General features: G+C 42.5%; 1 protein-coding gene across 1 annotated transcript in view; it reads left to right on the top strand.

Moving 5' to 3' along the window:
- Positions 1-26,888, top strand: part of CSMD2 (CUB and Sushi multiple domains 2) — a 607,194-nt gene that overhangs the window by 520,144 nt on the left and 60,162 nt on the right. The window contains exons 45-52 of the mRNA XM_030326876.2: positions 389-469; positions 957-1,070; positions 11,776-11,964; positions 14,877-15,023; positions 17,563-17,751; positions 23,439-23,624; positions 24,701-24,895; positions 26,576-26,749. Coding sequence (XP_030182736.1) covers positions 389-469; positions 957-1,070; positions 11,776-11,964; positions 14,877-15,023; positions 17,563-17,751; positions 23,439-23,624; positions 24,701-24,895; positions 26,576-26,749 — 1,275 coding nt within the window. The remainder of the gene's footprint in view (positions 1-388; positions 470-956; positions 1,071-11,775; positions 11,965-14,876; positions 15,024-17,562; positions 17,752-23,438; positions 23,625-24,700; positions 24,896-26,575; positions 26,750-26,888) is intronic.

Genomic DNA, 26,888 nt, shown 5'->3' with positions numbered 1-26,888 from the left:
AGAGTAAGAACGCCTCACAGGGGGACCAGCCATCATGAGAGTTAAAGATGACAGTGTGTGAAGGTGCCTGACTTATAATAGGTGCTCAGGAAATGCTTCTCTCCCCTTCGTTCAGTGCTAGTGACCATCACTGACTTCTTAGATGCTCTCTCCTTTTTGTTGGTGTTACCATATGGCTCCTAGGTTTCACATCAGAAAAAAAAAAAAAAAAGATGACAGCAGATAAGCAAAACAGTACTTGGCTAAACTTACCCTGTGTACAGATCAATAGTCACTAGGATCTATGTGAATGAATGAGGAAGGAGAAGGTGAGGGATTGAACGAGTAAATGGCTACGTGCCCCAAGAATGGTGTTCTTACACCGGCTTGTCTGCTTCTGTCTTTTCAGCTTATCCACTCACCAAATGCCCTCCTCCCACCATCCTCCCCAACGCTGAAGTCGTCACAGAGAATGAAGAATTCAACATAGGTACCCTCTCCCAAACCAGCAAGGACTGTGCAGTTGAGGAGGGACTGGGTTGGGGTGGGGCTGGCCAGCGAGGCTCATCTGTCCCTCCAGTCCACAAGAAACAGTAGGCCCAGTGCAAGATGGGTAATGTTCTGTCAACAGAGTCTGCACCAAAAATACCAATACTTCCTTTTAGCCATAGCTAGACAGAGGAGACAGGAAGGCAGTTTTCTTCTGTGATTCAAGTCAGTATGTTTTTGAGAAATAAGTCCACACAAGACACTATAAAAAGTTCCTGGAATGTGAAACATTCTTAGGCTTAGCAAGGCTGAGCTGTGAGAAGTAGGCAGCAGTTTTCTGGGTCATTTGAGTGGAGTTGAGTGGTTATTTAAATCTGAACATAATGGAACCCATCACTGATTGCCTTGCCTAAAAGTGGGTTGAACTACTAAGGGATGCTCTGTCCAGACTTCTCCAGGGAACCCCTATATTGGTCTCTCTTTGGCAGGTGACATCGTACGCTACAGGTGCCTCCCTGGCTTCACCTTGGTAGGGAATGAAATCCTGACCTGCAAACTTGGAACTTACCTACAGTTTGAAGGACCACCCCCAATATGTGAAGGTAATTGCACGGAGCCATGCCTTTATGGATCTGGAGTTCCTCCAAAACATAGCCTTTGTCTTACTCTTCCCTATATTCCCAGTCCCTGCCCATAAAGTAAGAGGTCATTTGGTGAATGTCTGTTTGTTTGGATTAACGATTGCTCTAGAGAGATTCTCTGTCCTACTCTTAGGTCTGGGGCTACAAATTACCATAGTGACCACTTGATCACTTCTATTTCTGTTTTCCTTTGTTCTAACTGGTATTCTCTGGAAACGGCATACTGATCATTGGAAGGAAGAGTTCTGGGACCTTGGGAAGAGGTGGGCTTGCACACCAACCTGGCCCTACTGGAGTGCAGATATGCTCAAGGTCCTGTGTGCTGAACTAGGCAACCAAGAGTTGTCTTCATTCTAGTGTGATGCCTTGACAGAAGATGAATGGCTTCATCAAGATATCCCAACTAAGACCAAAAACCATACTCTCCACTCACCAGACATCTGACCTAGGACAAGATACTTAACTATCCTATGCCTCAATTTTCTCATCTCTAAAATAAGGATAATGATATTACTTATGCCATGGACTTATTGTGAGGAATTCAATGGGTTAATGATGTAAAGCACTTTAGAACTATGTCTGGCACATAGTAACTGCCCAATGCGGGCTATTAAATTCTTACTACTGCTTCTGGTACTATTGCTACCAAATAATATTTTAGTAGTCTATGAAGAAACAGGTCAGCTTCTCCCCCACTTCTCATAAGGCAAGAGTAGAGAGTCTGCAATATAGATTGTTAGTGAGAAAGAAAGAAGCCACAGCCCTAGAACTAGGCTGCCAATACATAGAGAAAGTCATTATCTATGAGTTGAGCTGACCTACCCACACACCAAACAACCAGTCCCCAATAAAAGTGGGCTGTTGCTTTGATCTTGCTCCAGAACCTCCCTGATTTGCTCCAGACTTAGTTTCTCATCTCTGGCTCTGTTTCTGTGTCTACATGGCTCCAGCCTTCTTGGCTTTACTCCTGTTCTCAGACTCATACTTCCCTCTAGGACTTGATGTTGTGCTTGGCTTCTCAAGATGTGACCCTTCACTGGCTTTTTCTTTTTTTAACAATAGCAGCTTTATTGGGATATAATTCATGTACCATGTAATTCATCCATTTAAAGTGAATAGTTTGATGGTTTTTAGTATATTCAGAGCTTTGTAACCATCACACAATTTCAGAAGATTTTCATCACCTCAAAATTAACCCTGGACCCCTCAGCAGTCAACTCCCATTTCTTTCCAGACCCTCCTTCCTGCAGTTCTAGACAACCACCAATCTAGTTTATGTCTCTATGAAATTGACTATTTTAGATCTTTCATATAAGTGCAATACTACAATAGGTAGTCTTTGTGACTGACTTCTTTCACTCAGCACAATGTGTTCTGGGTTCATTCATGTTGTAGCATGTGTCAGTGTACGTCATTTCTCTTTATTGCCGAATGATGTTCTGTTGTGTAGGTACTACATTTTGTTTATCCATTCATCAGTTGATGGACAGTTGGGTTATTTCCACTTCTGGCAGTTATGAATAATGCTGCTGTGAACGTTCATATACAAGTTTTTGTGTAAACATGGGTTGTCATTTCTCTTAGGTATATAGCTACCAGTGGAATTGCTGGGTCATATGGTGACTCTGTGTTTAACCTTTTGAGGAATGACCAGACTGTTTTCCATAGCGGCTGAATCTTTTTCCCACCATCAGTATATAAGGTTTCCAACTATTCCACATCTTCTCTGTTATTATTCTCTGTCTTTTAAATTACAGCCATCCTTGTGGTATAAAGGGTGTCTATCTCATTGTGGTTTTGATTTGTATTTTCCTGATGACCAATGATGTTGAGCATTTTTTCATATGCTTACTTTCCATTTCTATATTCTCTTTGCAAAAATGCCTATTCAGATCCTTTGCCTATTTTAATTAGGTTATTTATCTTTTCATCATTGAGTTGTAGGAATTCTTTATATATTCTAGATACAAGTGCCTTATCAGATACGTGATTTGAAAATTTTTTCCCATTCTGTTGGTGTTTTTTTCACTTTCTTTTTATTTATTCAAAAAAACGTAATGCTTATTTTTTTTTGAGAGAGAGAGAGAGAGTGTGTGTGTGAGCAGAGGGGAGCAGAGAGAGAGGGAGACACAGAATCCAAAGAAGTCCAGGCTCTGAGCTGAGCCTGGTGTGGTGCCAAACTCACAGGACATGAGATCATAACCTGAGCCAAAGTCAGACACTTAACCGACTGAGCTGCCCAGGCACCCCAGTTTTTTCACTTTCTTGATAATGTTCTTTCAAGTACAAAAGGATTTTTGTGGGTTTTTTATTTTAATTTTTATTTATTTTGAGAGAGACAGAGAGAGAGAAAGTGCATGGGGGGGGGAGGGGCAGAGAGAGAGAGAAAGAGAGAGAAAATCCCAAGCAGACTCTGCACAGTGTGGAGCCCGATGCAAGGCTTGAACTCGTGAACTGTGAGATCATGACTTGAGCTGAAACTAAGTCAGACACTTAACTGACTGAGCCACCCAGGTGTCCCTCAAGTACAAAAGTTTTTAATTTTGATGATGTTCAATATATATTTTTTTTCCTTTGGCTGTTTGTGCTTTTCATGTCATATCTAAGGAAACGTTGCCTAATCCATGGAAGATTTACACCTATATTTTCTTCTAAGAGTTAATAGTTTTAGCTCTTAAATTCAGGTTTTTGATATGTTTTGAGTTAATTTTTATATATAACATGAGGTAGGGGTCCAACTTCATTCTTTTGCATATGGATATCCAGTTGCTGTGACACCATTTATTGGGAAGACTATCCTTTCCCCCATTGAATTGTCTTGGCACTCTGTTGAAAATTAGTTGACTTACATAAATTTGGGGATTTATTTCTTGATCTTCAGTTCTATTATTTTTTTTCTGTAAGTCTATTCTTTTTTTTTAATTTAAATTCCAGTTAACATACAGTGTAATATTAACTTCAAGTATAGAATTTAATGATTGAACACTTCCATACATCACCTGGTGCTCATCACAAGTGCACTCCTTAATCCCCATCACCTACATGACCTATCCCCTCACTCACCTCCCCTCTGGCAACCATCAGTTTGTTCTCTGTAGTTAAGAGTCTGTTTCTTGGTTTGCCCTCTCTCTCTCTCTCTCTCTCTCTCTCTCTCTCTCTCTCTCTTTCCTTTTGCTCACTTGTTTCGTTTCTTAAAGTCCACATATGAGTGAAATCATATAGTGTTTGTCTTTCTCTAACTTACTTATTTCACTTAGCATAACACTCTCTAGCTCCGTCTATGTCATTGCAAATTGCAAGGTTTCATTCTTTTTTATGGCTATTATTCTACCATATATAGCTAGAGAGTGTTATGCTAACTGAAATAAGTCAGAGAAAGACAAACATGTATGATTTCACTCATATGTGGAATATGAGTGTGAGATAGATAGATAGATAGATAGATAGATAGATAGCATCTTCCTGACTTGATCATCTTATGCCAGCACTATACTATCCTGATTACTGTAGCTTTGTAGTCTGTTTGAAATCAGGAAGTGGGAGTCCTTCAACTGTGTTCTTCTTTTGCATATTCTAGATCTGTTGAATTTCTAAATTAATTTTAGGACCAGCTTATCAAGATCTGTAAAGAAATCACCTGGGGGGGCGCCTGGGTGGCGCAGTCGGTTAAGCGTCCGACTTCAGCCAGGTCACGATCTCGCGGTCCGTGAGTTCGAGCCCCGCGTCAGGCTCTGGGCTGATGGCTCAGAGCCTGGAGCCTGCTTCCCATTCTGTGTCTCCCTCTCTCTCTGCCCCTCCCCCGTTCATGCTCTGTCTCTCTCTGTCCCAAAAATAAATAAACGTTGAAAAAAAAAAATTTTTTTTTAAATAAAAATAAAAAAAAAAAAAAAAAAAGAAACCACCTGGGATTTTTGTAGAGATTTAATTGAATCCATACATCAGTCTAGGTAGTATTGCCATCTTAACAATATTAAATCTTCCAATCCATACGCATAAGTTGTATTTCCATTCATAGTCCCTTCAATATATAATTTCCTTTTTTCTTTTGGCTTGTTCTACTTCTTTATACCTCAGCCATTGCCCTGTCCAATGATATCCTAGTCCCTTATGACAAGAATCAGACACTTTTCTATTATTTCAAAAGCATGCCTCTTACCATGGCAATATAGAAAATTTGGTGAAATTCAAATCTAAAACATTACAGTGCAATTATAGAACATCAAGGAAGTTAAAGCCATCACAAAGAAAAGACACATCAGACTCAGCATTATTTGCATCACCAAAAGACAAAATGCAGCAGAAAAAAATAATTATAAACTCAAATTCCAAACCCAACCAAGTTATCATTTAAGAGTGGGAATATATTAATGAAATCTTCAGGCAGACAAGGACTATGTAAAGTTACTGCTTACTAAAAGCATAATTAACAGATATACTTCAGTGCATTAGTCAGGATAGGTCAGGCATATGTTACATTAACAAGCAATCCCCACATCTCAGTGGCTTAACAGAACAAAAGTTTATTTCTCCTTCAGGCAAAATTTGCTATAGTGCAGTGACTATAATGCTGGTGACTCAATGATCCAGGCTTCTTGAATCTTGTGCTGCCATCTGAAAACTAGGCCTGCTCCTGGATCCTACAGTGCAACAGAGTAAGAGAGAATAAGAGTTGCTTAAGGGCTTTTCACCTCCTCAGCCCAAAGTGGCACACATTATTCTACTCACATCTCATTGACCAGAAATAAGCACATGGATGGAAAGTGAAGTTTTTTGTATGCTCAGGAAACAAAAATAAAACCTAATATTTGTAAAGACTGGAAATATCTACCATATTCATTAAGAAAAAAAATGAATACAGGGGTGCCTGGGTGGTTCAGTCGGTTAAATGTCCAACTTCAGCTCAGGTCATGACCTTGCAGTTCATGAATTCAAGCCCCGCGTCAGGCTCTGTGCTGACAGCTCAGAGCCTGGGGCCTGCTTCAGATTCTGTGTCTCCCTCTCTTTCTGCCCCTCCCCTGCTTGCACTCTGTCTCTCTCTCTCTCTCTCTCTCTCTCTCTCTCTCTCTCTCAAAAATAAATAAATATTAAAAAAAAGAAAAAAGTGAATACAGATAATGATTCAGATGCAAAAAGTGACAATGAGCTAAGAAATCAGTAAAATAGGGTAATAATCTAAACAATACAGACTGTAGTAAACTTAAAAATACAAACACAACTGGACAGATAAATGACATTGGAGAACCTATTTAGAAGAAAGAAAAAGTGAGTTGAGGACCCTTGCTTGTTGAGGAGAAGCATAGATATTGATTAACCCTCTACATTAGTTAAAATACGTGTATTAAAAAGAAAGCTTAAACTTATAGGTCTTTTTTTTAATTATGGATAACCGTGGTATCTGTAAGTTCTAAATCCATAATCAAAAATAAAGATAATAAAGATAACTCCATTAATCCTATAGAAGCATTAAAGGAGAAAAAAATTATGGCAAACAGAAAACACAAAATAAGGTAGCAAAACTAAGTGCAAATATATGTGTAACTATAGTAAATATAACTGAATAAAACTGCTAATCCAAAGAGAGAGACTTCCAGATTAAGTAAAAAACAAGTTTAACTATAGGCTTTCCATAAACTTAGACTTGAATATCTTCATCTGCCTCCCTAAAGGCATAGCTAGAAAGGTCTCACTCATCCCTGTTATGAAACAAAACTTTGAAAAAATAGCAAGTACCAACCTCTAAAATCTTGTGTAGTAAAGATAATATTAGACAAAATAGAATTTAAGGCAAAAAGTTTTAAAATAAATAAAGAGGAAATTTCATGCTGATAAACATAATCTATCAAACATATATAGCAGTCATAAACTTCTGTGTACCTAACAACATGATATTGAAATATATCAAGGAAAAATTGACAGAATTATGGGGAAAAAAGGACAAATTCACAATTACAGTTGTAGATTTTCACACACCTCTTTGAATGACAGACCAAAAATAAGTAGGTACATATAATATTTGAATGATATAGTTATATCAGTAAGTTTTGCTGCATAAAAACCATGCCAACATTTAGAGGTTTTAAACAATAACCACTTATTTCTTGCAAAAGATGCAGTTTAAATATAAATACCAGATAGATTGAACAAGAGGAAATGATATACATGCAAATGTTAAACATAAGAAACATAATTTCAGATAATACTGCCAGCAAGGAGTATTACCAGAAATAGAGAAATTGTATAATGACAAAAGAGTTAATTCCATTACAAAAGATATATATGTTATATGCATATGATAAAAGAGCTTCAAAAAATATGAAGGAAAACTGACAGAACTAAATGTGAAAAGTAAAGGCAAAGTACAGAATACAAAAAGATATTAATGATACATATATTTTTGAAAGGACTTCTGTCTAGACTATGTAAAGAACTTCAGCAACTCAATAATAAAACAATCCAATAAAAATATGAACAAGAGACTTGACTAGACACTTTACAAAATAAGATGTATGAATAGCCAATAAGTATATGAAAAGATGCTAAACATCATTAGTCATCAGGAAAATGCAAATTAAAACCCTAATGAAATATTACTGCACACCCACTAGAATAGCTAAAACTTAAGACTGAAAATACCAAGTGTTGACAAGAATGTGGAGCAAGTGGAACTTTTATACATTGCTGGTTGGGATGTAATATTATACAGTCACTTTGGAAAACGGGTAATTTCTTTAAATTTTTTTTTTCAACGTTTATTTATTTTTGGGACAGAGAGAGACAGAGCATGAACGGGGGAGGGGCAGAGAGAGAGGGAGACACAGAATCGGAAACAGGCTCCAGGCTCTGAGCCATCAGCCCAGAGCCCGACGCGGGGCTCGAACTCACGGACCGCGAGATCGTGACCTGGCTGAAGTCGGACGCTTAACCGACTGCGCCACCCAGGCGCCCCAAGGAAAACGGGTAATTTCTTTCAAAGTTAAACATATACCTGCCCTATTGCCAAGCAATTATACTCCTAGTTATTTACCTAAGAGAAATGAAAACCCATATCCACAAAAAGACTTGTATATGAATTCCATAATAATCCAAAACTGGAACTAACCTAAATGTTCATTAATAATAAACAGAATGAATGAACAAAAAAATTGTTCTGTGATTGCTACAGAGCAATAAAAATAAATGAAGTAGTAATACACAAAACATCATGGATCGAATCTTAGAAACATAATGTTTAGCAAAACAAACCAGGCACAAAAATAACAACATGTATGATTCCAATTGCATGAAATTCTAGTATAATCAAAACTAATCTGTTGTTATAGAAATAATATCAGTGATTTCCTGGAGCATGGGGCAGGTCATACTAATTAATTGCAGAGAGGCATGAGAGCAAGTTTCTGAGTGACAGAAAAAATCTATATCCTGATTATGGTAGTGGTTACACAGGCATATACACTTGCTAAAGCTCATTAAACCATGCACCTAAGATCTGTGCATTTCATTGTACATAAATTATATTTCAAAAATTTTGAATTTTAAAAAATGAATGAGTTATAAAATGCAAAAACAGCCTTACTGATAAATAAAAAGAAGTGCCTGGAACAAAGAGCCACAAAATAATCAAACCATTAGGTAAATTAAACAGAGAGAGAAAGGAGGAATATAGAAAAATAAGAAAGGGAAAATGGACTATAACCATTGAAGCAAAAGAAAATTTTTTAATTATGATCTTGTACAAATCTTGTACAAATCTGTGCCGATAAATTAATGATATGAATGATTTTCTAGGAAGGTATAATTTGATAAAATTGACCCCAGTAGAGATATAAAGTTTATACTTTCCTAATTCTTTAAAAGAGACTGTTGGGGCGCCTGGGTGGCGCAGTCGGTTAAGCGTCCGACTTCAGCCAGGTCACGATCTCGCGGTCCGTGAGTTCGAGCCTCGCGTCGGGCTCTGGGCTGATGGCTCGGAGCCTGGAGCCTGTTTCCGATTCTGTGTCTCCCTCTCTCTCTGCCCCTCCCCCGTTCATGCTCTGTCTCTCTCTGTCCCAAAAATAAATAAAAAACGTTGAAAAAAAATTTTTTTTAAATAAAAGAGATTGTTATCAGAGGAAACCCCATTAAAGACATCAAGACTAGATGGTTTCGTGGAAGAATACTACTAAACCTTCAAAGGCCAGACATCTTGAACATAAGGAGAAAGAAAAACTTATAAACACTAATGCCCAAATCTGATAATTGTACACAAAAAGGCAAACCTGTGGAACCAATCTCATTTGAGAGGGCGTGCCTGTTTCCCCTCAATGGAGGAGTTTCAAGTAGAAAGGTGAGAGCTTCCATTGTGTATATAAACCACAATTTCTTTATCCTTTCATCAGTTGATGGACATTTAGGCTCTTTCCATAATTTGGCTATTGTTGAAAGTGCTGCTATAAACACTGGGGTACAAGTGCCCCTATGCATCCTGAGAAACTTAACAGAAGACCATGGGGGAGGGGAAGGAAAAAAAAAAGTTAGAGAGGGAGAGAGCCAAAACATAAGAGACTCTTAAAAACTGAGAACAAGCTGAGGGTTGATGGGGGGTGGGAGGGAAGGGAGGGTGGGTGATGGGTATTGAGGAGGGCACCTGTTGGGATGAGCACTGGGTGTTGTATTGAAACCAATTTGACAATAAATTTCATATTAAAAAAAGAAAGAGGGGCGCCTGGGTGGCGCAGTCGGTTAAGCGTCCGACTTCAGCCAGGTCACGATCTCGCGGTCCGGGAGTTCGAGCCCCGCGTCGGGCTCTGGGCTGATGGCTCAGAGCCTGGGGCCTGTTTCCGATTCTGTGTCTCCCTCTCTCTCTGCCCCTCCCCCGTTCATGCTCTGTCTCTCTCTGTCCCAAAAATAAATAAACGTTGAAAAAAAAATTTTTTTTTTAAAAAAAGAAAGAAAGAAGGAAAGGTGAGAGCTTCAAGAGCAGATCTGGTACCACCTGGACTGTACCACAAAGCCTAGGGGGAATTAAATATCAGCATACTTCCGTGACCTGTAGATATCAGGATAGTGAAATTGGAAGCATTTCAAAAGCAAGGCCGTTTTAGTCCAAGATGCCATTTTCTTTCCTTTCCCATTTACAAAATAAGAAGGAAGTTCTCCCAGGAGAAGCTAGTTAGTGCCTTCCAAAGCTCCCCCTTTCAGTAGCCTAGCTGGCTCAGTTGGTATAGCATGTGACGCTTGATCTGCGGGTCATGAGTTGGAGCCCCATGTTGGTTGTAGGGATTACTTAAAAAAAAAAAAGGGGGTGTTGCAACGCTACTCAGAGGAATCCCAGATGAGCTGTGTGAATTCTGGGCCATATAAAGCATTTTGTCTGTTAGCCCAGACCCAGTGCTGATTAGAAAGCCTCATTTCTGTGAAGGCAGAAGGTTTGAAGGAAACAGAGGAAATGGGTGGAGAGTGAGTAGCTAAATCTCCTCCCCAGACAGCCTCATCTCAAATTGTAATCCAGGAATTAGTCCTTGGCCTTGCAGTTCCAGAAACTCTCCTTTGTCAGTGTCCTAGAATCCAGCACATTCAGGAAGCCTGTCTAAAGGCACATACACAGCAAAATACCAATTTCTCTGTTTGCAGTGATTGGGATAGTGATTGGGATACTTGGAGCTACTGCCCAGGGCATGTCTCTTTCAAGGTACTGAAGAAGTTGATTCAGTCCTCAAAACTTTACTGTGGAGTCCTCAGCCCAAGCAAATAGAGGTGGATCATCCTCAAATTTATTTCAAATAGGATTTAGTGACACTTCCCTGTACCCCCAGGAGAGAGCACCTCCCTGGTTTCCAGGATGTGCAGGGCTCCTCTGACCCAGAATCTTCTCTAGCCTCCCTGGTGACAGACACAAGAAACCCAATCTAGCCCCTCCAGCACTCCTGTTCTAAGTTCTACATTGACTGTCTTCCTTAGGGTGACATATTTGTCTTTAGATATCTTAATACTACTAATCAAGCCATAGCCAAGCTCTGCTAGTTTCTTCTGTTCCTGGTGTAATTACCATCATCATCTCTACAATTTATGAAAGAACTGTGTTGCATGCTTTAAGTATGTTATTTTCTATAATATTATATATATATATATATATATATATATATATAATGTTAACTAATGTACAATTATATAATGTTGTATAATACAATAACCCTGTAAGGCAGGTGTTATCTTTCTGCATTGGAGGTGGAGAACCTATTGCACAGAGAGAAAATAATTTGTTCAAGACCACATAGCTAGTAAGTGACAGTATAAATCCAGGTGTGTTTGACTCAAGATTCTATGTACTTACCTCTTCCCTATACTCTTCTTTGTACAAATCAAACCCATTTACTAGATTAACTCTTGGATTTAAGGATGCCTTACTGTTGTTTCTGTATGTATAATCCTCAGTTACTCCAAAGCCCATATCTGAGCTAGGATGTGATCCCAACAACTGGCCTCGCCTGAATCCCAGGAATGTAGTACCCTTGACACAGAATCTGAGGTCCCCTCATGCCATGGTGCAGTATAATGATGGGTGTTGGGATCTTGTTTGAATGTGCTCAAATACTCTTGTTCCAGTGGTTGTCTTTTGTGACAGAGAAATGTGTTGGCCCCAGATCCATCTCCATCCCATGTACCTGGTATTTCTCTTTCTTTCTCCAAGTGCACTGCCCAACGAATGAGCTTCTGACAGACTCCACGGGTGTGATCCTGAGTCAGAGCTACCCAGGAAGCTATCCCCAGTTCCAGACCTGCTCTTGGCTGGTGAGAGTGGAACCTGACTATAACATCTCCCTCACGGTGGAGTACTTTCTCAGTGAGAAGCAGTATGATGAATTTGAGATCTTTGATGGTAAGTCAGTCAAATGTTGAATAGTTCCCTGCTGCAGATAGCACAGACCTGCTTTAGAACCTGAGGGATCTGTGCCATTACCTCCATATTAGAGCTTTCCAGAGGCTCCATGCAACATCTTTCTGTACCACAGAAATCCCAATACTTTGGTAGCTGCTGAATTGTATGGACATGGGGCAAAGCTGCTTGTATTGTAGGCTCATCCTGCTACAGAACCCTTTCCTACTTTAGCACCTCTTCAAAGCAAGTACCTTGAATGTCATTCAACAAATGGATCATAGCAGTATTCCCACATGAAGAATACGCTGCCTCTGAAACCCAAAGGAGGGGCCACCAAACACTGTGCTTCTTTCTTGGTAGTAGAAGGGAAAAGGTGTACTAATTTGCTCTTTAATTTGGAGAAAAAGTTTCAGCATGTCCTCAAACCACTGGGGAAATTTCACCCAACTCTTTGTAGGACTTATCTCTTACCCTCTGGAGCCATGTGTCTTACAAAAGCATCTACACTAATTGTCCCTTCTGGCTAATCAGAGGCAATTAATACAACATCATCATATAGAGAACCAATATGCTATATTCTGCACAATGTCCAGATGGTCCACGTCTCTTCATACTATATTATGACAGTGATCAGTAGAATTAACAATGCTCTGGGGCAAGGCCATGAATGTATACTGTTGTCTATCTCGTGTGAATGCAAATTGCTTATGATCCTCCTTTCTGATGGGTATGGAAAGAATGCATTGCTAGATCAATAACTGCATTTCATGCAACCAAGGCTGTGATCATCTGCTCTAATGAAGATACTACATCTGGTACGTCTACTGCAAATGAGGGCCACTACTTGGTTAAGTTGGTGCTGTGAGGTGGATCTGGGCCAGGATTTCATTTATTACCAACTCCAACCCCCAGACACCTCTATTCCAACAGAGGAGCCAGCGATATTGCTTCGGGTCCCCTGGTATCAGCATTAATTCACGCTCTGTATCCAAAATCTTTGGAATACCTGGACATTCCCTTTTTTCCAGTATTCAGTTGCCTGAGGAAATAGCAGTAGGCCTTTAGGGGGAAGGACTAGCAGAATCACTACTATCTATAATTGATAAGATTTTGTAGGGCCCTTTTTCATGGGGACCCAATCTCTCCTTCAGGCAAAGTGTTCTGGAATAAGAAATGGAACCTAGCTCAAGTCTCCAAACTGGGTGAGGGACTGAAACTTTCCATTGGGGTCAGGTTTTCTCACGTTTTTGACTATATATCCACAATCTGTTTTGTTCATCTATTCATATATTGGGAGGCTGCCTGTCTACCTTGCCCTTAAGAATATCATGTTTTGGGGACACCTGGGTGACTCAGTCAGTTGGACATCTGACTTCAGCTCAGGTCATGATCTCACTGCTCGTGAGTTTGAGCCCCACATTGGGCTCTGTGCTGACAGCCTGGAGCCTGGAGCCTGCTTCAGATTCTGTATCCGTCTCTCTGCCCCTCTCCTGCTCTTGCTCTGTCTCTCTCTCGAATATAAAATAAAACATTAAAAATTTTTTTAAAAAAGGGGGGCGCCTGAATGGTGCAGTCGGTTAAGCATCCAACTCTTGATCTCAGCTCAGGTCATGATCTCACAGTTCAGGAGTTCGAGCCCTACGTCGTGCTCTGTGCTGACAGCATGGAGCCTGCCTGGGATTCCATCTTTCTCTCTCTCTCAGCCCCTCCCCTGCTCATGCTCTCTCCTGTCTCAAAATAAATAAATAAACTTAAAATTAAAAAAAAAAAAAAAAGAATATCATGTTTTGTGAGACATCACCATAGATCATGCAGGGTAGGCCCTCCCAGCTACCATTCCAACCTTGCTGCACATTTTAGTAATTATGCAAGCCTCTGCCTGGCCCCTGTATTCTAGAATCTTCTCATCTCCATCAACACCAGGAAGCCCTATTCTATGGCAGCATCTCCTTCCATCAGTTTAGGCCAACAGAGGGTAGATAGGTGTTACTCAGTTTGTCGATGATGCTGGTGTTCACCCCCTCACCAGTGTGTTCCTCTTTGCTCTAGGGACTGGAGTATATTCCAGGGCCTCCTGAGAGTCATGGTCAGCTAGTGGGTGTTCTGGTCTTATACAATAGACCTATTCTGGCAAGCCATTTCTCTGAGCCTTTTGACCCCTTCCTTCATGGTTTGTCACAGCAGTTCTGATGGCTCTATTTTGTTTAATGTGGTCCATTGCTTTTGCCAAGCTTCCAAGAGCCATCTCAGCAGCATATCAGAACCATCACTCAGGACTATTTCCAGGGCAATAAATCCTGTTATGGATTATTGAGCTTTATACTCTGCCTCCCTTGAACCAACTGCCTTTAATGCACTCCCAGGCATTAAAGGTGGGGAAAAAGAAGAGGGAGGGCTTTCTGGAAGAGCCTTGGAAAGGATTATTGGGGAACAATGTTGTGTGTAACATTGAAACATGATGTTTGCATGTAGCTTTATTGCTATTTATTCATTTAGTACATACTTTTTCTATATGGCAAGCACTGAGCTATTTTTAGTATGCACATGAGAAGTAGGTGGCAAGGTGGAGGTTCCCAGTTTGCAAACCAGCTCTTGCATTAACCAGCTGCTTGACCTTGGCAAGTCTCAAGATGGCAGATAAATTTCATCTCTCCTGCCAACTCCTATAAATTGGTACTGACTTCCTGGAGCACTGCTTTAGGGCTCAGGAGGAAGGAGCACCCAGCACAGTGGCTGGGGATGCAGACAGAGGAGCGGAAGTAGACCATTGCACCGGCCCTGACCATCTGAGCCTAATGTCTTCTCTTGAGGACGGGAAATGGCAGCTGGTTACATTTCAGGTATCGAATCAAGGTACCTAATCTCTAGCACCCATGCTAGTCTGTAATTCTGTGTCCCGTACTCTCACCCAGGTCCCTCAGGACAAAGTCCTCTGCTGAAAGCCCTCAGTGGGAATTACTCGGCTCCCCTGATCGTCACTAGCTCAAGCAACACTGTGTACCTGCGCTGGTCATCTGACCACGCCTACAACCGGAAGGGCTTTAAGATTCGGTATTCAGGTGAGTAAAACATAAGGACTCAGGAGAAGGGCTACAACCCCTGAGCCCTTGAAGTTGCTCACCCAAAACAGCCACGTAAGCCATGGGCCACATCCTGGTCAATGGCAGAGATCCTACCTGGGGACTGGCAGCCTGTCTCCTCTGAACCTCTCTCACTACAGCTGCACAAATGTCCCTGGCGGTCTCCACCTCCCCTCTTTTGCCCTTTTCCCCACTTTAAACTCTTCCCTCTCTTCTTTTTGTACTTCCAGCCTATTGTGTCTTTTGGATAAGTTTATTATATATCATCTGATAATGCCTATGAGGTGATCCCATCCCTAACACTGTTGAAACATTAATAAAAGTTCCTAAAAACTGAGAAACCCTAAGATGTGGGTCTCCACGTGGGAAATGTTAGGCAGCAAAGGATGGCCTATATTTTAAGTCCAGGAGGCTTTGTTCTGCTCTGCCAGCCAGAATCATAGGCAGAGGCAGGTCAGGGGCCAAGCCAGGCAGACGGTTGACCAGGGCCACAATCTACAATGGAGCACAGAAATATCCCTGGAAATGTAATGAAATGGAGAAAATGGAATTTATCCGAACTCTTATCATGGGGATTACTGTCTCTGGTTGGAAAGAAAACTTGATAAGCAGCCTGACGCCCATTTCGAAGGAGAGTGGGTCCATGAACTTCTGGCTGGGCTCTGCAAGCTTGGAGGCAGAAATGAATGACTTGAGACCATGAGGAGTTCCACAGGTGTGGCTTCAGGAAAAAGCAAACCAGATGAAGCTGAGGAGAACCCAGAAGGAGAAGGTTCTTTACTGTCTCAGGGTCCATTTTCTCTGCAGACTGAACCCTAAATTCCTTTCCAGCCACACACACATGAGGAAGGGGCGCTTCCTGACCTCCAAGGCCAGTGACCAGCTCTGTCACAAACCAGCCAAATGATTCCTAGACAAGTCACTGAACCTCTTCAGGCTTCAGTTTCCTTATGATGAAAAAGAAACCTTAAGGTCCCTGTCAGGTGAGGTTCAGACCACTTCCTGGCAGTTCCCAGCAGCTGCTTACACAAAGGAAAATATAGCATGTAGTTAGCAATGCACTGTGATGGATGCTAACCTAGGAACTAAAAGCCATTAAGGAGTTGCCCTTTCCTTGATGTTCTTAAAGACCAATCACAGAAACAAAAGCAAAAAACAAACAAACAAACAAACAAAAAAGAGACCAAACCAAAGAGAGCAAACCAAACAAAAACCAAACAATCACATGTTTGGTCACAACTGAGTCAGTTGTAATTAGAATACTCACTCACAGAAAATGACTTAAGTACATGGTGAAACAATTAGTATTTCATGAAAATACAGTAGGCTTGTATACTTTGTACACACATCCGACACTATGATCAAGTGTATTTTATAACTGAGATTCCTGTTCTTGACTGATGTAAACACATAGGTCCGATATACGCAGGACACAGGTGGCGAAGCAGGAGCAAGGAAGCACGTCTGGCCTAGAAGGGCGGTATTTAAAACACCATTTTCACCAGCAAAGGGATGTGGACCTCAAATGTGAGACCAGAGGACCTCACCATGGGGTGACTGTAGTAAGGGCCTTGGCACCTTCATCCTCCTGCATCCCATGCCTGCCTGGGAGACCTGGCCAGAGACTCTTAGAGCAAACAGAGGTACACGTTCCGAGTGTTCCTCTAGCCACCCTCATTCCCCACCTCACAGAACTTCCTCTGTGGATCGCTGGCAGGAGTCTTTATGGTCAGCACCCTGAGGCCAGGATTTTTGACTATTTTCTTCACAGTGGTCTTCCCTGTACTTAGAACATCACCTGGCACATAATAGGTGCTCCACGTCTGTTTGTCAAATAAGTGAATGAAATCCCAGTTGAAGCCATGAAGGGGCTTCACTGAAGGGGAAATAGGACCGTGGATTTCATGTCCTGGATTGCCACGGCTCCCTCTCCCCCAACCCCCTACAACAGGAAGGAGAAGGACCATTTATTGAGCACCAAGTGCCCTGCACTGGGCTGGGGACTTTACAAACACAAACCCATTTGAATTGTCCAAAAACCTATGAGGCAGGTGTCTCAAATCCCAAAACATAGGTGAGGAAAGTGGAACTCAAAGAGCTTCAGTGAGATGTCTCAAGTCACAGAGCTAGAAAGGTCAGATACAGGACTCCAGAGTCCACACCCCTGCAGTCACACTCTTCTGGAACCAACCCCACTGGGGTCTATCTCCTGTGCCTCTTTGGGAGCTGACAGGATTTGAGAGCCTGAGCTCAGCTGCAAGATCAGTACTGCCTCCGGGCCACAAACGGGACCCAGGGCTTCATGGTTTTTTCTCTTCTTTTCTTTGGCTTTACTACACTGGCCATTTCTCAATATCAACCACTCAGATCTTCCTAAATAGCAGTGGGCCTGGCAGTGGCAGAGACAAGGAGATTGGTGAGGGAGAGGAAAGGGGAACAAAAGGGGTGGCACGTGCAGGAAAGAGCACATCTATCTTCTGCTTGCACGTGGTCCCCTGAGCCTCTTCTTGTTGTTCAGCTCCCTACTGCAGCCTGCCCAGGGCTCCACTCCATGGCTTCCTTCTGGGCCAGACCAGCACCCAGCCCGGAGGCTCCATCCACTTTGGCTGCAACGCCGGCTACCGCTTGGTGGGACACAGCATGGCCATTTGTACCCGGCACCCCCAGGGCTACTACCTGTGGAGTGAAGCCATTCCTCTCTGTCAAGGTGAGGAGTACCTTGGAAAGGGGGTGCCCAGTGGCTCCAATCCTTCTCACATCACTTGGGTTTGTCCCAGGACCCATCACTTCCAAATATGGGTTTCCTCATTGATAATTTATTCTTTCAGCGAACATATATTGAGGGTCCATAATATCTCAAGCCCTGGGGATATACATATGCATAAAACAGTCTCAGGGTGTTCAGAACAATAAGGGAGAAGATACGTAGCCACATAAATGCAAAATGGCAGGGGAAGGAAGTGCTGTATCAGTAGTACAAACAGCATTGTGGGAGCCCAGAGGTCAGATGGGACCTACCTCCCTCTGGACAGCTAGGGAGGACTCTGAGAAGAGAGGATGTTTGGGCTTGGGCTCATAGAGCCGGTGGGGGTTGGGGCCAGGCATTAGCAAGGAAAATATTCTAGGCAACAGCAAGAGCATTTGCAAAACCAGGAACCTGGAAAGAGATCAATCACAAGATATGCAGAGCAACTTGGGCTGCCTGAAGCAATAGGTCGGAGGAGGTGAGGGACAGAGGGAACCAGGGTGGAACAGCGACCATCACCATGTTCACTGTCAGCAGTCAAGCCCATGATATGTATCAGGTAGTCTGGCATATATGAAAGGCCTGCATTGCCTTTCATAATTGATGGGATTTGTTTTCCCTTAAAGCAATATAATTCAGACTAAAGATCGGGGGGAAAAAAAAACTATGGATAATGCAAAGCGTTGCTGAAGGGGAGGTGGGTGGGGGGACGGGTTAAATGGGTGATGGGGATGATGGAGGGCACATGTGATGAGCACTGGGTGTTGCATGTAAGCGATGAATTACTAAATCCTACACCTGTAACTAATATTTTATTACATATGTGAACCCACTGGAATTTAAATAAAAACTTGGCTGCAAAAAAAAAAAAAAAAAAGACCTATAATCCCGTCAGCTGAGATCACTGTGTAACATTTCAGCACATTTCCTTTGATCTTTTATATATTGTTTACAAAAATGGCATCCTCAGTGCACAAAGCTCTTGATATTTTCTTAGCATCTGTCACATAATTAAATACACTTCCTCATCATTATTTCCCATGGTCGTGTAGCATCACGGAAAAACCGTCATTTATTAAGTATCATCCTCTTGTTGGTCATTTGAATTCCTGTATTGTTTGCTACTGTGAACAGTGCTGCTGTTAAAATCCTTAGAATCCCATCATTGTGAGCATCCATATTTATTTCTTAAAATAAATTCCCAGAAATGAGATTGTTGAACCATAACCTGTGCAGAATCTGCAGCTTTTGACATTTACTGCTCTCCAGAACGTTTGTCTTCGCTTCCACCAGCATGGGAAAGTTGTCTTTTCTGCCATAGTCTCAATATTATGTACTGCCTTAAAAAAATAAAAAAGAAAAGAAAAACTTTGCCCATCATACTGACAAAAACAGGAAATCACACTGATGTTTGATTTTCCCGTGCTGTGGTTCCTAGTGTGGTGGCGTACTTTTTAGGGATCTGTCATCTCTGACCCTCTTGCCTGTGCCTGAGCTTTCTCAAACAGTGTGTTCCCAGAGAATGGACTGTCCACAAATGGCAAATGTCATTTGGCTTTGGTCTCCATGTCTCCAGCCTTTCTTCTGAAGCTGCGGTTGGAACCTACCATGCCTCTCATATCTGTTTTCTTTTGCCACTTCCCCAAACTAAACCACTCTAGGCTTCTGTGTACTTATCCCCATACTACTTTGTACCTGGCCCCATCCCCAGGCTTTCCACTGATGCTCTTCCCCTCAGCCATTCCCCCTGAGCTCTCTGGAATCCTGGTTTCATGGCCAACCAGCATATACCTTTGGCCACTACCCAGAGGGCCGTCTTCGCTCTCCCCTCACAGAGACTAGCTCTCTTCTGAGAACACAGATTCTGGGGGCCTTTTAAGCACAGGGTGTTAATCCCCCATTCTCCACATAACCCAGGACCAGGAAAGGCCTGGCATTCTTCCAAACCATGACTTTCCACCAACAAATATATCTCATTAGAAATCCTATGCCTTCTAATTAGCTTTCTCTCTCCTTCCCCAGGCCATTCTTTCCCTACGTAGTCTCTCCCTGAGAGATCTCATTCCACCACCAGCTTCCAATACTTGGCAATTCTTTCCCCACCTCTCCTACCCATAGGAAGTGTTCCTCCTACCTCAGAGTTTGTGGACCGTGTTTTGGCATGGAGATCAGGTCTCAGACGAGGAAGTTATCCTCTGTCATCTTAGTTATCCACAAGGGAAGAGCCGGACTGCAAGCCGTGAGAAGCAGCCGCCATCTACCTCCTTCACCTGCTGTCTCCAGACTGCCTGACTCCTCATGCAGAATATCAGTGGGGATCCAAGTATTTCTTCACAAAAAGTTCAAGGAAGCAGAGCAGTTAGTTGATCACAATTTGACAAACCTAGTACCACCAAAGGAGTTTAAAGTCTTGCTGTTTAGGCATTAAAAGAGCATCGGAGCACCTGGGTGGCTCAGCTGGTTAAGTGTCCGACTCTTAATTTTGGCTCAGGTCATGATTTCATGGTTTGTGAGTTCGAGCCCCATGTTGGGCTCTGTGTTGACAGTGCGGGGCCTGCTCAGCATGCTCTCTCTGCCCCTCCCCCATGCGTGCACGCACGCGCACGGTCTCTCTCTCTCTCTCTCTCTCTCTCTCTCTCTCTCAGTAAATAAACAAAGAGCTTCATATTCAAGTGCTCCTTATTTCTTCATTCCTCATGTTCTCCTCAGTTCCTCCTAATTTACTCATTCCTTCTGTTTTCCAGTCTTTGAAGCCTTCCATCTTGATATCCCAATCCCCCTCTCTCTGGACAATCCATCCTTCCCCATATCATAATGAAGCCCTGGCCCTGTACCTCTTATTGGTTCTAGTAGCACCGAGTATCACTGTTGGCCAGTGTGGATGGGACCTTCCTCTACTTGACTTTTTCTGGGTCTGAATGAGGGAGGTCTGAGCTCTAGACTAGTTACAGAGGTGGGGATGGATGAGGAACAACAGTGGGTACTCTGATTAACTCCCCTCCATCTGTACTAACTCCTGAACTATCAAAGGACAAACATAGTTTGTAAGTATTGATTTCTTTCAAAGACCACACAAGCTACTCCTACCTCAGTAATGTGTGTTCCTCCAACAAACGTAGTGTTGACCCTACTCCTTATAAAACAATGACCACAGCCATGTTGCTGCACACCTTTGTCTCCTGAGCCATCACCTTGAAATTCATTTCTTTGTCCTCTTGTGTTAGCACTATCATTTTTATATCCCGTATCTTACCCCTTCTTGGTTTGCACCCTCTTTCTGATAGAGTGTAGCCTTAAGTAAATTCCTCGTAAAGGGTTCTTGAGAAGGAAATTCTCTGAGTCTTTAAATGTCTGAAAATATCTTTATTTTTGCCCTCACATATGCATGGTAGGTTGACCAGGCAAAATTCTCGGTTCCAAATCACTTCCTTCAGAAAAGCATTCCATTTGGACATCCATTGCTGCTGATAGGAAGTATGATGATTCTGATTCTCATTCCTTCTCAGGGATGTCCTGTTTTTTTCTCTCTCTGGGAACTTGGAGGAACTTGTCTTTTGTCTTCTGAAATTCATGATGATGTATCTAAGAATGGGTCTCTTTGCATCCTTTTGTCTCCCTTTCAATCTGAAGACTTGCATCTCTCCAGCTGTGGGAAATTTTCATCTGTGACAGTTCCACCCTCTACTTTCTCTGATCTCTCTTTCTGGAACTCTGACCTGTTGGATGTTGGGCCTCCTGCACATTGACCTCCTGTGTTTTCAGTCCCCTTTTCTCATTTTCAGGTTCTGTCTGTTTGGTCTATATTCTGGGAAATTTCCTTTACTTTTAATCTCCAGCCTTTCTATTTAATACTTATTTTATCATATTTTTTAATTATTTTTTATTTTTTTATTTTAGAGAGAGAGAGAGAGAAAGTGAATGGGAGAGGGGCAGAGGGGGAGAGAGAGAGAGAGAGAGAGAGAGAGAGAATCTCAAGCAGGCTCCACTCAGCATGGAGCCCAAAGTGGGGCCCAATCCCATGATTCTGAGATCATGACTTGAGCTGAAATCAAGAGTCAGCCACTCAACCATCTGAGCCACCGAGGCACCCCGACAATCACATTTTTAATTTAAGAGAGCTTTCCCTTGTTTTTTTGGTTTTTTTTTTTTTTGGTTGTTGTTGTTGTTGTTCCTTTTTCAAAGCACTCTGTTCTCATTATATGAATGCAATATGCCACCTTGACTTCTCAAGACACTGCTAATCAAAAGTTTAAAGATTATGTATCATCTATTTCCTGAACTGTGTCTGTTTCCTAAAGGAGAAGTCTATTTCCTTTTTTTTTTCTATTTTTTTAACTTGTTTTATTTATTTTTTTTTATTTACATCCAAATTAGTTAGATAGTGCAACAATGATTTCAGGAGTAGATTCCTTAGTGCCCCTTACCCATTTAGCCCATCCCCCCTCCCACAACCCCTCCAGTAACCCTCAGTTTGTTCTCCATATTTATGAGTCTCTTCTGTTTGGTCCCCCTCCCTGTTTTTATATGATTTTTGTTTCCCTTCCCTTATGTTCATCTGTTTTGTCTCTTAAAGTACTCATATGAGTGAAGTCATATGATTTTTGTCTTTCTTTGACTAATTTCACTTAGCATAATACCCTCCAGTTCTGTCCACATAGTTGCAAATGGCAAGATTTCATTCTTTTTGATTGCCAAGTAATACTCCATTGTATATAGATACCACATCTTCTTAATCCATTCATCCATCGATGGACATTTGGGTTCTTTCCATACTTTGGCTATTGTTGATAGTGCCTCTATAAACATGGGGGTGCATGTGCCCCTTTGAAACAGCACACCTCTATCCTTTGGATAAATGCCTGGTAGTGCAACTGCTAGGTTGTAGGGTAGTTCTGTTTTTAGTTTTTTGAGGAACCTGCTTACTGTTTTCCAGAGTGGCTGCACCAGCTTGCATTCCCACTTTTTTTCTATTTTTAATCTTATCTTTATGTCTTTCATACTACTGGTTTTCTTCACATATATAGTGATCCTTGATTATTCATATTTTAAAGGAAAGTCTAGATTAATTTTTCCAGGTAGCAGATGTGGGCTACCTTTGTTGCAATTATATACAGATATCGTTACCCACTAGGTCTCTCACATGAATAAGAAGTTAAATTGAGTATGTAGTAGAGATGAGCAGGCAGAGGGGCAGATTTTAGGCTAAGAGCCCTTATATCCTCGAATTAAAAGAACTTTACTCTGGGATACCAACTCACACCTTAGCAGCCCTGATTCTTTCAAGGGAGTTCCTATTTTTTTCCTCTAGGAGGAAAGACAACCCTCTCTCCTTTGTGTGGGGAACAGATGCCTGAATGCCTCTTCACTGGTTTTGTGGGAAAGGATGGAGGAGAACTGGTCTCACCTGCAGCTTCTCAGCTCCACTTCATTCTCAGCACACTTCTATCTACAATCCATCTTCCGAAGTTTTTTTTTAAGTCTCCTCTGCTGCTGACCCTCCCATTTTGCTTTTTGTTATAGGCTCTTCTGCTTTACCAGTCTTTACTGTAATTTTATTAGGGCCTTGGGGGAGAGGAAAGATTAAAATATGTTCTCAGAATATCATCTTGAACCAGACATGCTCATGTTATTTTTTTTCTCTTTGCTAGCTCTTTCCTGCGGGCTTCCTGAGGCCCCTAAGAATGGAATGGTGTTTGGCAAAGAGTACACAGTGGGGACCAAGGCTGTGTACAGCTGCAGCGAAGGCTACCACCTCCAGGCAGGTGCTGAGGCCACAACAGAGTGTCTGGAGACAGGCCTTTGGAGCAACCACAATGTCCCCCCACAGTGTGTCCGTGAGTCCTTGGGCAGTGGAGATGGGCATAAGGAGGGGCTGGGTATGCAGCTGAAGAGATTCCTGCAAGGAGTGAGCTAAAAACCCCATGATGAGAGGAGCGCCTGGGTGGCTCAGTCAGTTAAGCATCCAACTCTCAATTTCAGCTCAGGTCATGATCTCACAGTTCGTGAGTTCGAGTCCTGCAGTGGGATCTGCGCTGACAGTGCAGAACCTGGTTGAGATTCTCTTTCTCCCTCTCTCTCTTCCCCTCTCTTGCTCACTCTCCATCTCTCTCTCTCAAAATAAATAAATAAACATTTAAAAAAACATAATTAAAAAAAAAGCAGGTACATGGAGACTGGGGATTCAGGGAGCAGAGACAGGTGGATAATGTCATCTACCAAGTTGGGCTTCCATTTGAAATTGCTCTCAAAACATTGATAGAACATTGCACCCTGAGATGTTTCCATAAACCATCACAGAATTTAGGAATAACTTGCTCCAGTTCCTTTTAGAAGGAAAAACTAGCAGAATAGTTGCACAAGTGTCCTTTTATCACAAAACCCTAAAATGTCAGAGGTACAGTTCAGCTTTAAGGCTGGAGTCACAAACTGGCAGCCTACTAGGTCATATCAAGTCTGAAGATACAAGCTTTTGCACTTTGGTTTGATTTTGTGTCTTTGGCCTGTGGTGTGCTTTATGGAATTTTTCATTGCTTCCCAACATTTTAAAGTTGGGAGAGTTTACATAAAAATCCATAATTCTAGCTTCTGGTGAAAAATGAAACCGAAGAGAACTTACAAGTTTCACATGTAACAATATGTACTGACTAACCTCCACCCACCACCCGTTTTTTTGTTTTTTGCAGGGGGGGGGGGGTTCGGATCTGCCCACCCCGGTTTCCTGCATTCCCCACCCAGCCCATTTCATTCATTTAACAAACCTGCCTGGCAGCTGAAAATTCTTGAATTCATCATTACTGCATTACAGTCTCCCAGTCTCCAGCTCTGGAGTCTTGCCAGTGTCGTCCATAATTAATTAAATTAATTAATTAATCAATCAATCAATCTTCCTCCCTGCCCCTTGTCTCCCCAGCTGTGACCTGTCCCGATGTCAGCAGCATCAGCGTGGAACATGGCCGATGGAGGCTCATCTTTGAGACACAGTACCAGTTCCAGGCCCAGCTGATGCTCATCTGTGACCCTGGCTACTACTACACTGGCCAAAGGGTCATCCGCTGTCAGGCCAATGGCAAATGGAGCCTTGGGAACTCTATGCCCACCTGCCAAAGTAAGCCCAGGACGGGATGGTGGGCAAGTTGGCCCAGTGCCTTCTACTTGAACTAGACCATACATGGGGAAGGGGAGAAAGGAGGTATCACAAGGGATTGCAGTGTATCTCTTTTTGAACTCTCATCTAGAGTCAGGAGCTGGGGAGCTGCCTACTCCTTTAAGGAAGTACTTCTCAGCATCTTATTAAAAAGCTGCCTTTGTCCAGGAGAGCATCCACTAATTCACATATTCAACATTCACGCCAGGTATTATAGAAGTATGAAGATAAAAGGTTGTGACACCTACCGAAAAGAAGCTTATGGTCTGCTGGAGTGGCAGACAAAGTAAGGAAGCAATGCTTATGGGGTGTGAAAGACCCGTAACAGGAATGTGTATAGGAGGAATGGGTATAGCACAAGGGGCAGGCACCTAAGTGTGTCTGCCTTTCCTTCTGCATTGTTAGTTGTGTTTGTTGGTGTCTTCAAGACAGTTTCCAAGGTCAGGGTCCCTGGGGAAGCAACTCTGAGACAGAGGTTTATTATGGAGTACTCTTAGGATTACTGCCATCTTGTGTAAGGGAAGGGGAGGAAGAAGCCCTGGGAAGATGGTGAAGTTGAAGTTGAACTCTGATGCACTATCAGTGAAGCCCTCAGCTGACCCCATAGGGAGCTCTGAAGCTGGGATGGTCCTTCAGAACTGCCACAAGTTGGAGCAAGAGGCCTTTATGCCTACACAGTGACCAAACTTGGGGTACAGGATGCCCCAGGAAGAGGGCATGATCTAGATGGCAGGACTCTGCAGCCAAGCTGTCTGAAGAGGGCTAGCAGCTGAGGGTCATTTACCAGCAGCTGGGGAAAGAAGTCCTTTGGTCCTAAGTGGGGGTCTAAGTGGCCCACCACAACACCCACTACAATAGGGATAGACTCATAATATTTACGTAATCAATACAGATGTGATAGAGGAGGTAGGTGTTTGTAACAGGGTAAAAGGAAATAGCTTGTCATTGAGCAGTAGAAAGTTTGCGATTGGGTGGGAGGAGGAGTGATATCCTCCCTACACTGATGATTCAAGTCACTGTTGTCTTTATGTATCCAAGTTTAGACCCCACCATGGACTATAACCATGTGTGTGACAGAGCAGAAGTCACAAGGGTCTTAACAGCTTTATCACCATGAAGGATCTCGCATTCAGTGTAGTCTTGGCCATCGGGCCTCATCTCACATGCCAGCCAGTGGCCATCTCCGGTGCCCTATTGAGAAGGAATAGGAGGCTTCTGCTGCACTCAGCAGAAAGGACAAGGGATTGATTGGTAGTGTCTGCCCTGGACACCAAGGACACCACAGAATCTCTGCCTCTAGTGTAGTGGTTCCTAACCAGGGTACATATCTGAACTGCCTGAAGAGTTTTTCTTAAAAATGCACACGCCTGGACCTTATCTCTATAGATTGTGAGACGTAGGTCCAGAGTACAGCCTGGGCATTTTAAAATCTCCTCAGGTGTTTCTGGCCACACTTCCAGTTGAGAATCACTGTTCCAACTGTAACATCACGGAAGTCACTGCCATGTCTCACATTCGGCTCATGAGTCCCAATAAAGTTAAACAGGTCTCATCGTTGTCATTATTCTTACTACTTAGAAGCAGCCCGTGTCCCTCCCATTCATGCTGCCTTTTCAGAGTACTTTGTGATTTCTTTTTTAGTCATCTCCTGTGGAGAGCTTCCCATCCCGCCCAGTGGGCACCGCATTGGAACACTGTCTGTCTATGGGGCGACAGCCATCTTCTCCTGCAATTCTGGATACACGCTGGTCGGCTCCAGGGTGCGGGAGTGCATGGCAAATGGGCTCTGGAGTGGCTCTGAAGTTCGCTGCCTTGGTGAGTGACCTCCCCAGATCTATCCGCCTCATTTTTCTCTCCTCAAGGCAGGTTAGAGCTTTCTAAAGCTGATTGTAGTCTTTGAACAGCATCATTCTACCTATGGACTAAAATGCGTAATCCAAACACCAGCTATTGG

This window comes from Lynx canadensis, chromosome C1 (assembly GCF_007474595.2).
Source record: "Lynx canadensis isolate LIC74 chromosome C1, mLynCan4.pri.v2, whole genome shotgun sequence".
Lineage (NCBI taxonomy): Eukaryota > Metazoa > Chordata > Mammalia > Carnivora > Felidae > Lynx > Lynx canadensis.
Note: the sequence above shows the minus strand (reverse complement) of the source record. Positions and strands in the feature narration are given on the sequence as shown.